Here is a 12541-nt window from a genome sequence, read left to right on the forward strand (position 1 = left end):
ATTTAGCGCGTCAGAAATGATCACGTGCAGGTCATGTGATCGCGAAACCTCATTAACACGCGTTCGTAACCACAGTATCAGGCTTGCAAAACCAGGCGGGTACATCGCAGAAACGCAAGCAATTTCACGCAGACATGAGCAGCCAAACTCGACAAATCGATTAGGGTGGAAGAAAATGTAGTCCCGCTGCAACACCTCAACACATCCCGCGCATCCTTCCTATCCAAAGACCTCCTTAATTTTGGCCAACAGCTCTCGGAGGTAGACCTCAACGAGGGGTCGCGTATTTTTACCCTGTGCCTCTTTGGGTGTTGTGACGTTCACACTGCGGGTATGTAATGCAGTTAGGTGTGGAAACATATCAATTAATTCGTCCACCTTTTGCAGATCTTCAAAGAGGCAATCTGCTAGATATAGCGTCTTTTCATTCCGATAACCTTTCACCAACTGCAACAGCTCAGCTCTGGGAAGAGTTTGCTTGTAGTTATTAATGTATACGGTATGAGACTCGCACCGGATTTCCAGCCTATCAGTCATATTGTAGAAGAACAGTGAATATGGTGTTCGAAACCTTGTGGTCTCTTCGCAAACTCTGCAATAAGGAGTCAGTTTCGAGCAGATTTAGGCTCACCTGTAGCCCAAAACCCAATATCTGGCAACACCACAACGCAAAAACTGCCCAAACTTGATAAATTCTGCTACGACTACCCGATGCCACAAGTAACTAGCGAGCGCTCAGTACTATTGGGGAGCAATTTGCCGCACGTACGACGGCCGACACTTGCTACTTGATATCAATGACTCTAACGGTAATGTTAGGCGCGAAAATACGGCGGACGGGAGGAAACTCACCGCGCGGAGATGGGGGTAGAGGCGAAGCGGGAGAGGAGGAAGGCAGAGGCGCCCAGCCGGATTTTGCCATGCGCGTGACGCAGATAAACTCCGAAAACCCCACCTCAAGGGTATACCGAACGTCACCGAACGTCGAGGAGGGGGCCCGGGGGGGTACGCTCGCCGCGGAAGAGATAAACGAGCACACTTACTTCCATGTGAGCAGGTAACCACCATCCTATCCAGCGCATCCCCCGCCCTCATCCCGCCGCGCGGCACGACCTCCCTCCTCCATAATCCATCGCGCTACGAACGCCAGCCTCTTGCCAGGCTGGGGAGGCGTAAATCGCTTGTGCCATCGATGGGGAACCTTCCTGGGGCGATATCAAGGCTAGGGCATCGCTAGAGTGACTAGAAGAATGCTGATTGCGCAGAGAAAGGCGTAGCAGAGCTGCGAAGGAACAAAGCCAGTAGTACAGCAGGCATCCAAGGGGAGATGGAGGAGGGGGGAAGAGAGAAGAGGGAAGAGCGAGTGGGAGGCGGTATGATACCATCATACAAGCTCGCTAAGCTTTGATCGATGATCTCCGGTGCCTATATCATGCGACTTCGCAGCAGGCGCCGCGCGCCCGAGCCAGACCGTCAATGTCCTCGAGGGTCAGTTTATGAATAATAATTTTTTGACCGTTGTAGTACAGAGCTATTTGTCGTCTTGCTCACTTTGAGCTGTCGCTGTGAGGCCCTCTTGTATTTTTTTTGCAAGCACCGTCTGCAGCTTATCGTGCGCTTATTTTCCTGACGTACATTACACGTGTGCCTCGCTTCAGTGCGACTCGCACACACGGCGTCCAGCGCAGTCCATCTTCCGAAAATATCCCGCGATATATACATGGTGCAGCCAACGTAGAGACTTCTCGTCAAAACTTGCTGCAGAGTGCTACGTTGCAGGTATAACTTACACGAAAATATATTTCGTTGATCTCTTGGTACATCACAGGGTCCAACCCACTACCCCGCCTTGCCTTCCTCTGCTGTTCCTCTTTCAGACGGTTCCGCAAACGCCGCAGATTCGGCGTCGGTTGTCGGGCGTCCAGCGTCGCACGCCGCCAGTTGGCGTCCGCAAAGACCGCGCTATAGCAGGTGATCCGACGCCGACTGTGTTCATCTTGATCAGTGTGTCGTCCGACGATGCTGCCAGCGCACTCGTTCGATTTCGGTCCACATTCAACGGCGGATAGAGCGACGAGCCGGTGTGCGCCGCACAGTATAGTTCTGCCGCGCGAACACGTACGGGCATCACGAGATGGCAGATGAGCAGTTGCGACTGAGAACGCGTAACCAGCACGGCGGTGAGACGTACCGCGCGCAGTGCATGGTGTATGGTGCATAGCACAGCCATTCTTGACGGCGAACTGACAGAGCGGTGAGCATGCGTGGGCCGACAACCTGCGGAACGCTGATCTAGCGAGAATCCGACGAGTGTCGAACGTGTTCGCGTGATACCGCGCACGCAGCGGACGAACGTGTTGCGGGGAACGGGGGAATGGAGAGCAGGAAGATACGAGGATTTCCGCAGAGGTCGGCGGAGCGGTTCAACGCAACAAATATCGGCGAGAAAACAGGACTTACTTCCCGCAACCCGGCGCACGCTAGACATCAAACGTCGAGCACGGAACGCGAAGTCGGGAGCTATACCTAGCGAGATATATGCGATCAGTATGAGCGGCGACAGACACCCATCAACAAGCTTTCGCCTTTCACCTACCGCTCATATATTCCCGAGGGAACCCGCGGGAAATATCTCAATGACGAGCCAGCGGCGCTTCCTCCCCCACACCAAGCAAGAGCGGGGACCGAGCTCGCTCGAGTCGGGCGTAACCCGCCTCCTTACCCATCCGTGCGCCGCAGTGAAAAAGCGTGCGTCAAACGGGAGTCGCATCCACCACTCGCCGCCGGAACGGTACCCTACAATCACCGCCCGCGCACTCAGTAGGGCGCGCAAAGGAGACAGGACTTTACCCACGCACGATCGAGCTCTCCGCCCACGATAAAAGTTGGGCCTTTGTCGTCGGAACCGGGACGCACGCCTGCTCGCGCGGGAGAGAGATCGCGTAAAGTTCCGGGTGACATACCAAGTCACACCGTCGAGTCCGCGCGACACGGGCAGCTCGCAATGCGGATGGGGATGGCGCGGAGAGTTCATGTAGCGCCTATTGTAATTAGTTGGTTCAGAAGCGCGTTACCTCGACCCGGCCGATCTACCGGTGCTACGCTCCCTCACGGGTCGGTTGATCAGAACGCGTAACGAGCACGGCGGTGAGACGTACTGCGTGCAGTGTATGGTGTATGGCACAGCTATTCTTGATGGCGAACTGACAGAGCGGTGAGCATAGGTGGGTCGATAGGCTGCGGGGGTGGTTGCGATTTGCTCGACCTGCTGAGAATCCGACGAGCGTCGAACGTGTGATACCGCGCACACGGCGGACGGACGGGTTGCGGGAAGGGGGGGAATGGTGAGCAGGATGAAGCAAGGATTTCTGCGGAGGTCGGCGGAGCGGTTCGATATGCAAGTAAAAGCACTAAATATCGGTAAGGAAACAGGACTTACTCTCCGCAACCCGGCGCACGCTAGCCATCAAACGTCGCGCACGGAACGCGAAGTCGGGAAGTCGGGAGCTGTACCTAGCGAGATATATGCTAATTAGCGCGCGCGGCGACAGCCACCCATCAACGTTCGTCGTTCACCTACCGCTCATTCTCGAGGGAGCCCGCGGGGAATAGCTGAGTGACGAGCCAGCGGCGCTTCTTCCCCCCCACACTAAGCGAGAGCGGGGACAGAGCCGGCCGTATACGCCCCTCCTTACCCGTCCGTGCGCCGCCGCGAAAGAGCGTGCGGCAAACGGGGGTCGCGGCCGGAACGGCCGCCCGCGCACGGCGGGCAAAAGAGACAGGACGGTACCCACGCACGATCGACCGAGCTCTCCGCCCACGGCATATACGTTGCGCCTTTGTTGTCGGGATCGGGACGCACGCCAGCGGAGGATCCTCGACGCACGCCTGCTCGCGCGGGAGAGATATGGCGTATAGCTCCGGGATATATACCAGGTAACACCGTCGAGCCCGCGAGGAGTCGTGTAGCGCCTGTTGCGATGAGATAGTTCGGAGGCGCGCCTCGTCGCGCGTTAACGTTTTAACCTCGGCCGAGCGGATCTGCGGGTGCGTGCTACGGGTCTGTAAACCACTGGCATTGGGGGGGGCATCCATCTGCAATAAGGAGGGCTGTCGAACAATGAGCCGCGCGTGAATACTTGAGTGCGCGAAGGACAGAGCAGGCCGTACCAGACTCGATCACGGGTTCCTCCTGAGCGAACGACGTGGACGGGCAGGAACTTGAAGAATAATGACGAGGGACGCAACACACACGCGTTGCGGACGTCCTCCATCCCATGTCCAGCCTGAAGCTTGAAGCTTGAAGCGTCGCTAGAGCTCCCGCATACGACGAGTAGTACGACGTTCATCACGACACCGTTCGCAGCTACCGGGCACCGTCCCTACGCCGACCAGCCCGCTCAAGCCTAAGAGCGTGGTGCATCGCCTGGCGCCGGAGTTGGGGGATAGACCGGAGAAAGCGGCGGGGGTGGGAGCGATGACCCACGGGTGCTTGTGATGTGGCAGAGGCCCGAGGACCTACGCCCGGCGGATGGTCCGCTGGCTCCTTAACACAGAAGAACGGAATGTGGGCGACAAGGAGCGCGAGTTATTGACGAAGGGCGCGCGGTCGAGGGCGTACGGCTCGGCGTAAACGGCGATCGAGGCAAGCGGTGCGATCAGCAGCCACACCCGGTCTATGTACACTTCCCGAACTGCTGCTGCACTGGGCCCGAGCAAGCGGACGGGAGGGGTTAGTTGGGATGAGCGGGGTCGCGGGGCGAAGCGTAACAAAAGAGGCCGTTTCCTAGTAATTTCGTCCATAAGTGAGAAACCTGTCCGATGCAGGGACTGCCACTCGGGCTCCGCGTTCGGGAGCTACACCTGCTGGCCCCAGCTTCGCCTATGCAACCTCCGTCGGCAGCGACCCATCGGACGTCGTCAGCTGTCAAATCAAGTTGGCCGCGCGCGTCGACCTCCTGGTGTGACGTCATCGTGCCAGCGCTGGCAAGGGGATCCACCGAGCGTATCAGATTTTCTCGCTCTCCACAATATGCTCGTATACGTGTCAGACTCTACAGCATCCTTCGCGCTGGCGCAAGGATCCCCGCAGCTGGATGTATATATGCTCGTCGACCATGACCATCGCCCGACCTCAGCATGCTGAAGCAAAGTAAGCGGTAGAGCATGCGAGGGCTTCGCCGAGTGTTCGTGTTGCCCCTTCAGAGGTGCTGTCTCATCTACTTTTCCTGATTAATGAACGAAATTTATGGCAGTCTGCGGATGGTGTCTCTCTCACGGTCCATCATTGGAGCGAGGGCGTGTGACCGTAATCGACATTTCCTCTCCAGTGTGCTGCTCGCCTTGTGTAATATTTTTTCTTCTACATCAACCCCTGATGGATCCCATTCGTGAATGGGAGATACGACAACCGAAGACTCCGTCGTGGAAGTTGGTTTCGCATCTTCTGATATATCTGCATGTCTATCGCACTGCTCGGGCTCCGCTCAACAGCACACGCCTACATAAATCTCCCTTGTCCACCTCTTCTTTATGCCTGCGAATGAGTGGAGAGAGACACGGTGGCGCCCCGCTGTGATTCCACGAGCCGACCGCGGAGCTGCAGTCGTTGTAGACGTTCTATTCACCTTCGCACCGACTTCTCCCTTGCAATAACTTAAAGGCCGTCTGGTTCGACATTCTCGATGACGGGCTGAACTTCATTTTCGTAGTCCGTGCAAGTTACTCCTCTGTGCCTGCCTTCCGGGAAAGTAGTGTTCGGATCTCGACAATCTCCCCGTATTTACTCTGATGAGTCGCGCTGGCGTCGCGACAATATGCTCTCCATCGCAGCAAGGTACCAATTCATGATAGTACTCACATAGAAACAAGACTATACGCTGTTCCGACTAAGGTGAGCCTCCCCTGGTCGGAACACCAATATATTCTTGTTTCCATGCGCGCGAAAAGCAGGGTTTCGCCTAAAGTTTATGCGGCTTTCCCCACTTGCAACTCGTCAAAGAGTGCCTGGGGACGCACAACGATCTCAAAAGTGAGTCTGTCCGACATGCGGAAGATGCATCACCGCATCGTATTCTATAGGTCCTCGGCCCCTTTAACGATGTCGCCCGTGGTTCCAGAACGGTCAGTCCCTGTGAGCTCAGGCTATTCCAAAGTCTTCTCTTACATAGATCCGACGCGAACTTGGGACAATTGCCAGTGCCGTATTGATCGAGTTTGATATGGTGGCTCCCAGTGGACTGACGGTCTGTCGTGCTTCCTTGCTGGCATCTCACCAACCCCTGCTTCTACTTTTCAAATCTGGAGGGTCGTCTAGGGTCGCTCGCTGTCCTGCGCAGGCCGAACGCCGGTGGCCCGGAATCTCCTTTTCCTCGATCCTCTGTTTTTTGCTCCTCGTAAGCTGCGGGGGCGGCAGTGCGGTGCGAGATATTTTTTAGATCTTGTTGTGCCTTCACAAACAGCTGTCGATGGCTGCGGACACGCCTGGGTTCTTTGGACTGTGCTGAGGGATATATTGGGGCGGGATGTACTCTCTGAGAGACCGGTGCAGACCCCCTAGATGCTGGGTGATTGCGTTTGAGCCCGTTGAAATTCTCGGAACGAACGTATCAGAGGTTCGAACAGAAGCGGGCATCCTGCATCGTCTTCGCTGCGATGGTGCACGCGGGAGAAAAGTGCAGAAGGCGGTGCTTGTCGACGTGACCGACATGAGTACCGCGACGCCCTGCAATTGTCGAGACGCCGGATTCCTCTCGTACCTCGTCCTGTTGCGGCGCTTGTTAGCTGCATTCTTCCCTCCACCTTCCGCAATGTCATCGGGCGACTACGATGGGACAGAACCGGTCCAACTGGCTCGCCAGACGTTCGTGTCTTCTCATGTCTGTTCTGCGGTGCTTCGGAGCTCGTGGTTTATACCTTTCTCAGCTTTGTAGGCAACTACCGCAGTATAGCCAGTCGCGCAAGTGATCGTGATCCTTGTACCGAAATGTCCGACCCGAGGCTGACGGAGATTCTCGGCGGCTCTGCTGGTTTTTGACCATGTGATCACGTTTGCGGACGAGATTGACGACATGTGGAGACGCAAAACGTCTGGAGTCACAGTGCTTTTTATTTTAAATCGCTTTTTAGGCTTCACGTTCGCCGTCGCCGTCGTGCTATTGACGCCTATGTGGACTACACACCTAGTAAGATGCCTATCACATCGTAAAGGGTGCTCGTCGACTCATTTCCTACCCTACACAGAGGTCTGGTCGTTTTTCGATAGAAGGTCGAGTCCAGCTCATGGGCTGGTCTTGACAGTTGTGATGCCACAGATATGGTATTCGACGCGTGTCTAGAACCGTTCTCGATCGAATGGGCCGGTAAGTCAATATGCGATGTGTCTCCGATAATTCAGCATTTGTAGTCTTCACGATTCTTCAGCGTTCGCGGCTCGTCGGGTGTATGCAGTAGGGGGTCCCGGTCAGGTATGGCTCCCTGCCGCAATAGTGTTCGTGCTGGGCTCGGTGCCTTTCGCCACGAACCTGGTATTGTCGGTCCCGCTAGAGCGGAAGTGGTGTGCGCTGACTTGCTAGAGGTCTCGGTAATAACTACATCTCAGCCTCGTGTTTTATCGCCGTCGTTCCCGGTCTGGGTCCCAGCTGCGTGGTACGTTTCGACCAGGTGCGACCTACGATGTAGGCACATTCTCTTTCCCCGTCGGGTGTTCTGCTGACACAGGCCGGCAGATGTAAGGCGACCCCTTGTCTCGTGCGGTGACGTTCGCGGATGCACGACTTACTCTACGCCCCGACGGTCATCATCGCAACACGCATCAGTGTCGTTTTGGCGGACGTTATTGTGCTCGTGATTACGTGGATGCGGACATACAGCATCAAGAGATGTGCAAACTCGGCTCACGTGGAGGCTCCCCTGGTGACGCTCTTACTACGAGATGGCGGGTACAAATATGGTCAGCCAAAGCCTCCCTCCGTTCTACGCTCATCCCTCTGTTAATCCCAAAGGCTCTTTGCACTTCACGTGAGTACGGTGTGTGACAGCCGATCGAGCTAACGATAACCACAACAGGCTCCTCCTTTTGCCGAACCTCGCGCAAACGCTATTAAACTACTATGGTGTAACCAACACACCACCGACACGTCTTCTCGCTGCAGGTGCGACAATGATCTCGTCCACTTCGTCACGTTCGCTTTGTCCCCTCCTATTTACCAGAGAACGCACTTGCGCTCACGCATCGTCGCAGATTGCACCTGTGTCATCGTCTCCCACTTCCTCTCGAACCTGCGACAGGTGAACACGATGGAACGACCTCTCCTCCGGGCCCACGCCTGCGCGGAGCTCGCAATTCGCCTCGTGGATCGTCGGGAATATGGGCGCATCGCATCGCTCCGTCTCCGTTCTCCCTCCCAAGTCGACGATGTGTACGGGTCGGACCTCCCAGGAAATGACCCGAATAAGTCAGATGCTGATGGTGCAAGGGGGCGCCAGCGAGGAGGCAGTGAGGGGAGACATCGAGCTCGTTGAACACGACGTCTCTTCGCAGCCGCACGGGATGGACATAAATAGTCGTCGCTGCCCGACAGACGGACGGAGAAGCTATATATGCGTATAAGTGCGTGCTCATCCTTTCTCTTTATCTCGACTGTCGTCTTTGGTACTCGATTCGCTGTTGTCGTCGACGGTAGGGCAGTAGGGGGTTCCTAGTATCGCCGCTCGTGATTCTCGACGCATCTGGCACCGAGCGTGTCGAATTTTCTCGCTCTCGGCAATATGATAATGCTCGAGGCGCGTGTCAGACTCTACAGTTCGCTGGTGCAAGGATCACTGCAGCTGGATGTATGCTCGTCGACCGCGACCTCAGCGGGTACTAGCCTCCGCGTCAGAACGCTCGTCGTTTTAATGCGGCGCTTCGAGTTGCGGGTGTGACGCACGCTGTCGATCGGGTGGGTTTACTCATCCTTGAGCTTGAGCACAGGACCCTGGCGTTGGCGGTTCGCCTCACATAGTCTGTTGATACAGGAGGAAGACGGGAGGCCTGGGATGCTTATCGTGCACACTTCGGTGTAGCGCTAGACCGTCATGATCAGCTTCTTCCGTGTTGCGACATGCACCTCTCACACTCAGTTCGCCATATATACCCATACCTTCATGGCCGTCAATTTGGTACCGTCAATCTCGTAACAAATAACTCGCGCTAACTTGCAAACCCGCCGCGACGGCATTCTACGCATCACCCGAACCCCGCAACCTCCGTGCACAAGCGCACAACTCACTCACTCAGCAGCGTCCTCGACCTCGTTCAACTCGTGCGCGAGCTTCACAACATCGTTCTACGCCACACCACTCCGTCAGCTCATCATCAGCCCGCAGGTCTCGTGCGCGCGACTCACCCCGTCCCTTGTGATCTCAACAGCGGGGTCTCCCTCTCTGGCGTGGCGGATCGCAGTGTTGCCCTGCCCGCATACGCATCAGGACTCTCGCGGAGGGCCCCCGGACGCGCGCTCACCTTGTCGCTCGTCACCCGCGCCGAGCCTTCCTCCACGACCGCGGCGACCTTGCCCGTGGCGGTCCCGCCGCCCCACGTCCATCTGCGCACGGGTCAGATCTCACAACGCACGCAGAGAGGGCGCGCTCACGAGACGTCCTGGCCCTCTTCGAGCACGTCGGCGACCTGTGCGCTCAGCGCGGCTCAGCGGCCCAGCGTGCGCGCCGCGCGAGTGGCTCACCTCGTGGCCGGCACTCTTGTCGGCGGAGCCCGCCTCGGCCGCGTCGGTATTGCTCTGGGCGCCCATGCGCGCGTTAGACTCTCGCGGCGGGGGGCGGACTAGACTCGAGTGCGCACCCTCTGCACCTCGTCCTCGTCCGGGAATGGTATCTGGCTGCAGGGTATGCCTTTGCAGCGCGCACTTGGGGGCGCGGGCGTGGGCGCGACAGGTCGGGCGCTGCGCGGACGGGCGAGTGGAGGGGGGTGTGCTCACCGGGTGGCGCTGTCTTGGGCGGGTTCGCGCTCTTTGGCCATTTGTGCGGTTCGTACGGGGTTTGGATTTGGGTTTGGAAGGGAAGGCTGCAGGGGGGGTGTGGGTAGGGCGGCCGTGTTTTATACGTGCGAAGGCGCGCCCCTATGATATGTCGGCCTCCGAGTCCGTGGTTGGGACATCCGTTGACAGCGACGCGTCGGAGGTCGTCCGCTGTCGCGCGTCGACAGCCTCGTGACGTCATCGTGTCTAGCGCGGGCACGCAAGGATCTCCGAATATACTCCGTAGTCCAGCTGCATCTCGCTTGTCGTTTTCTCCGCTGCATGCTTTGCCCTGCTGCAGTCACAGTCGGCTCTCTTCTCCGTTTGGCTCTAGATCATATGTGCGGCCGGCGCGGATCCCCGAGCCCACAATTTTGAGCTGTATAGTTATTGCGTACGTTCCACCGCTTCCCGTATATTGATTAGGTAAAAGGTTGCTCCCTTGGTTCGCGTCTCGATGGTCTCTCTCCGTCCTCTAGGAGAGCCTTCGTGTACCGCTCTGCCGCACGCGATCTAGCTTGTCCCTCCGCATTGATCTCCAACCACCCGCTATCTCGCTGCTGCCATCCCGACTACTCCATCTCCTTGCAGCCATCGCAATGCCACACAACCTCGAATCGAGCTTGCAAACACTCACTCGCTCCGAAGCCCACCTGGCACCCTCGCCCTTCCGCGGCAGTTGGCCCGTCTCTACCGCAGTTCTCGGACGTACGTGTGTTGCTCACGAGTCGGTACCGGTATGGCCTTCGATTTTGCTTTTTCTTGAAGCCAAGTTCGACCGGGGGGCGCGCGCGAGGGCCTCGTCGGTCCCGACACACACTTCGCACCTAGTGTGCGGGACCGGCGGCGACTGCGTTCCCTATCTCATCTCATGAAGACAGGCAGACCGCCCGCGCCGGCCCTTATTCCCCCCGCGCGTCGGGTCATTCTGTCCACCGCCAGCGCACGCCTCTCGAGACCGCACCGTCGCGCCCGTCCCCGTCTCGTCGCATGCTTTCAGTCTCTACCGCGCCCTGGTCGTCCGGCGTATATCGCTCACGGACTCAAGAATCGCAGATACTAATAACCTCCACGTCCGCTTTCTCTTTCTCTTTCTTCTATCGTACAAAAGCCACGTTGCGATACGGTCCAACCGCGTACTCGTCGCCTCGCACCTCCGCCGCCGCCGCCGCTCATATCCCGAATCAACGGTCGTTTTATGTCCCTTGCCAGCGCACGTCTCTCCGCACCCCGTCCGTGCTCAGCGCGCGACCGGGTTCTGTCCCGGCGCGCTCTTGCTCTCTCTCGGTCGCTCGGGCAGGGCGGGCGCAAGATGCGCTTGGAGGGTCATGGAGGCCCTGGGACCCCAACCCAGATCGACGCGCAGAGGCACGGTCCCGAGCAAGTATCCCCTGTATCCCCCCGCAGACTCCCGCTCGCACGCGCACAAACACCCGACGCGGCTATGCGCACCCTCGCCCCGCGACGCGTCGATTCGCTCCACCCGCCTCGTGCATGTTCGCGCCGCGCCATTTCACGCCGTTCTGTCGAGGCGCGCCCTGGAACGGCAGCGGTCGAAGCTGCGGGCAGGGAACGAAACGCTGCCGGCCGGCGCACACTGCCCCAACGCGAACCCCTCCTCACCCGGCGTCGCCCCGCGGCGAAAATCGTTATTACGCCAAAGAAGAAAAAAGAAAAAAAAGAAAAAACGTCCAAGGTCGAGTCGCGAAGGCATGGTCCCGGCAGCCTGTCGCAGACTCGCGCATGCGGCACGCCGACTCGGACTATGCGCAAGTCCCCGTACGCATCGCGTCGCAGAGAAGCGCACGCGCGAGCACGCGAAACGCCCCCATTAAGATTTACAGTAATCGTCAATCCTTGCGAGACGTCCCTCGTCTCCAGCCGTCACGATGCGCCGTACGCACGGACATACGAGGCTGGGCCCGGAGGAAGAGCGGCGGAAGTCGGGCTTGGTATGTTATTGCCCCCCTCCCCACCCCCTTCTTTACCATGCCGTCAGGAGTCGAGACTACTCATGGATGCTCGGGGTGATTACTTGCGTGCAGGCCAGAGAAGCAGAGTTGCGCTACGCTCTGCGCCTATTGGCTCAGCAAGGATAGGTCTGCCTCAACGGCAGCAATACTGTCAACTAGCGCACGGCTCCCCCACTCTCCAATGCGAGTTTCTCCACGCTAGCGTCCGCGGACCAAACTCCCGCCCGAACATGTATAGCGGTGAAAATCATAATTACACAAAATATTACTTCCAAGACTTATATACGCCCACTCCCACAAATCGTACAGACCGAAAACGCAACCGTGACAAATAAGTTAGGAAGCCAAGCCGCACTCCGCGGACGCTCCAGCTTACCCACACCGATCCGGGTTAGGGTTCACGAAAGGCACGCAGCCGTCCCGAACGAGATGCCGGAGAAGTACGGCCCCAGGTGGTTCGCGATGGACGACTCCAGCAGCGCGCTCCCGTCCGCGCAGTGCTATCGCCGGAGGTAAAGAGATAAAGACATCGCGAGCCAGGGTAGATCAGAG

At 57.9% G+C, this 12541-nt stretch overlaps 6 protein-coding genes across 6 annotated transcripts; 2 read left to right on the forward strand and 4 right to left on the reverse strand.

The window, feature by feature from the left end:
- Positions 1–219: 219 nt before the first annotated feature.
- On the reverse strand, positions 220–537 carry SCP_0805550 (hypothetical protein; the record flags this gene model as incomplete). Its single annotated transcript, XM_027761143.1, has 1 exon — positions 220–537. One exon carries the CDS (start codon positions 535–537, stop codon positions 220–222), a length of 318 nt encoding a protein of 105 aa, XP_027616944.1.
- A 3039-nt stretch (positions 538–3576) lies between these two features.
- Positions 3577–4095, reverse strand: SCP_0805560 (hypothetical protein; the record flags this gene model as incomplete). The annotated part of the gene is made up of 1 exon (XM_027761144.1): positions 3577–4095. One exon carries the CDS (start codon positions 4093–4095, stop codon positions 3577–3579), a length of 519 nt encoding a protein of 172 aa, XP_027616945.1.
- A 423-nt stretch (positions 4096–4518) lies between these two features.
- SCP_0805570 (hypothetical protein) lies at positions 4519–4803 on the reverse strand (the record flags this gene model as incomplete). The annotated part of the gene is made up of 1 exon (XM_027761145.1): positions 4519–4803. The coding sequence occupies one exon, from the start codon at positions 4801–4803 to the stop codon at positions 4519–4521; it is 285 nt and encodes a 94-aa protein (XP_027616946.1).
- Positions 4804–7948: 3145 nt separating this feature from the next.
- SCP_0805580 (hypothetical protein) lies at positions 7949–8523 on the forward strand (the record flags this gene model as incomplete). The annotated part of the gene is made up of 3 exons (XM_027761146.1): positions 7949–8019; positions 8068–8153; positions 8243–8523. The coding sequence occupies 3 exons, from the start codon at positions 7949–7951 to the stop codon at positions 8521–8523; spliced, it is 438 nt and encodes a 145-aa protein (XP_027616947.1).
- Positions 8524–8948: 425 nt separating this feature from the next.
- Positions 8949–9791, reverse strand: SCP_0805590 (hypothetical protein; the record flags this gene model as incomplete). The annotated part of the gene is made up of 7 exons (XM_027761147.1): positions 8949–9068; positions 9144–9222; positions 9277–9329; positions 9390–9452; positions 9506–9587; positions 9636–9670; positions 9726–9791. 7 exons carry the CDS (start codon positions 9789–9791, stop codon positions 8949–8951), a joined length of 498 nt encoding a protein of 165 aa, XP_027616948.1.
- A 1423-nt stretch (positions 9792–11214) lies between these two features.
- On the forward strand, positions 11215–12324 carry SCP_0805600 (hypothetical protein; the record flags this gene model as incomplete). Its single annotated transcript, XM_027761148.1, has 1 exon — positions 11215–12324. The coding sequence occupies one exon, from the start codon at positions 11215–11217 to the stop codon at positions 12322–12324; it is 1110 nt and encodes a 369-aa protein (XP_027616949.1).
- Between the last annotated feature and the right edge of the window lie 217 nt (positions 12325–12541).

The sequence above is a fragment of the Sparassis crispa genome (assembly GCF_003851025.1).
Source record: "Sparassis crispa DNA, contig_000007F, whole genome shotgun sequence".
NCBI lineage: Eukaryota > Fungi > Basidiomycota > Agaricomycetes > Polyporales > Sparassidaceae > Sparassis > Sparassis crispa.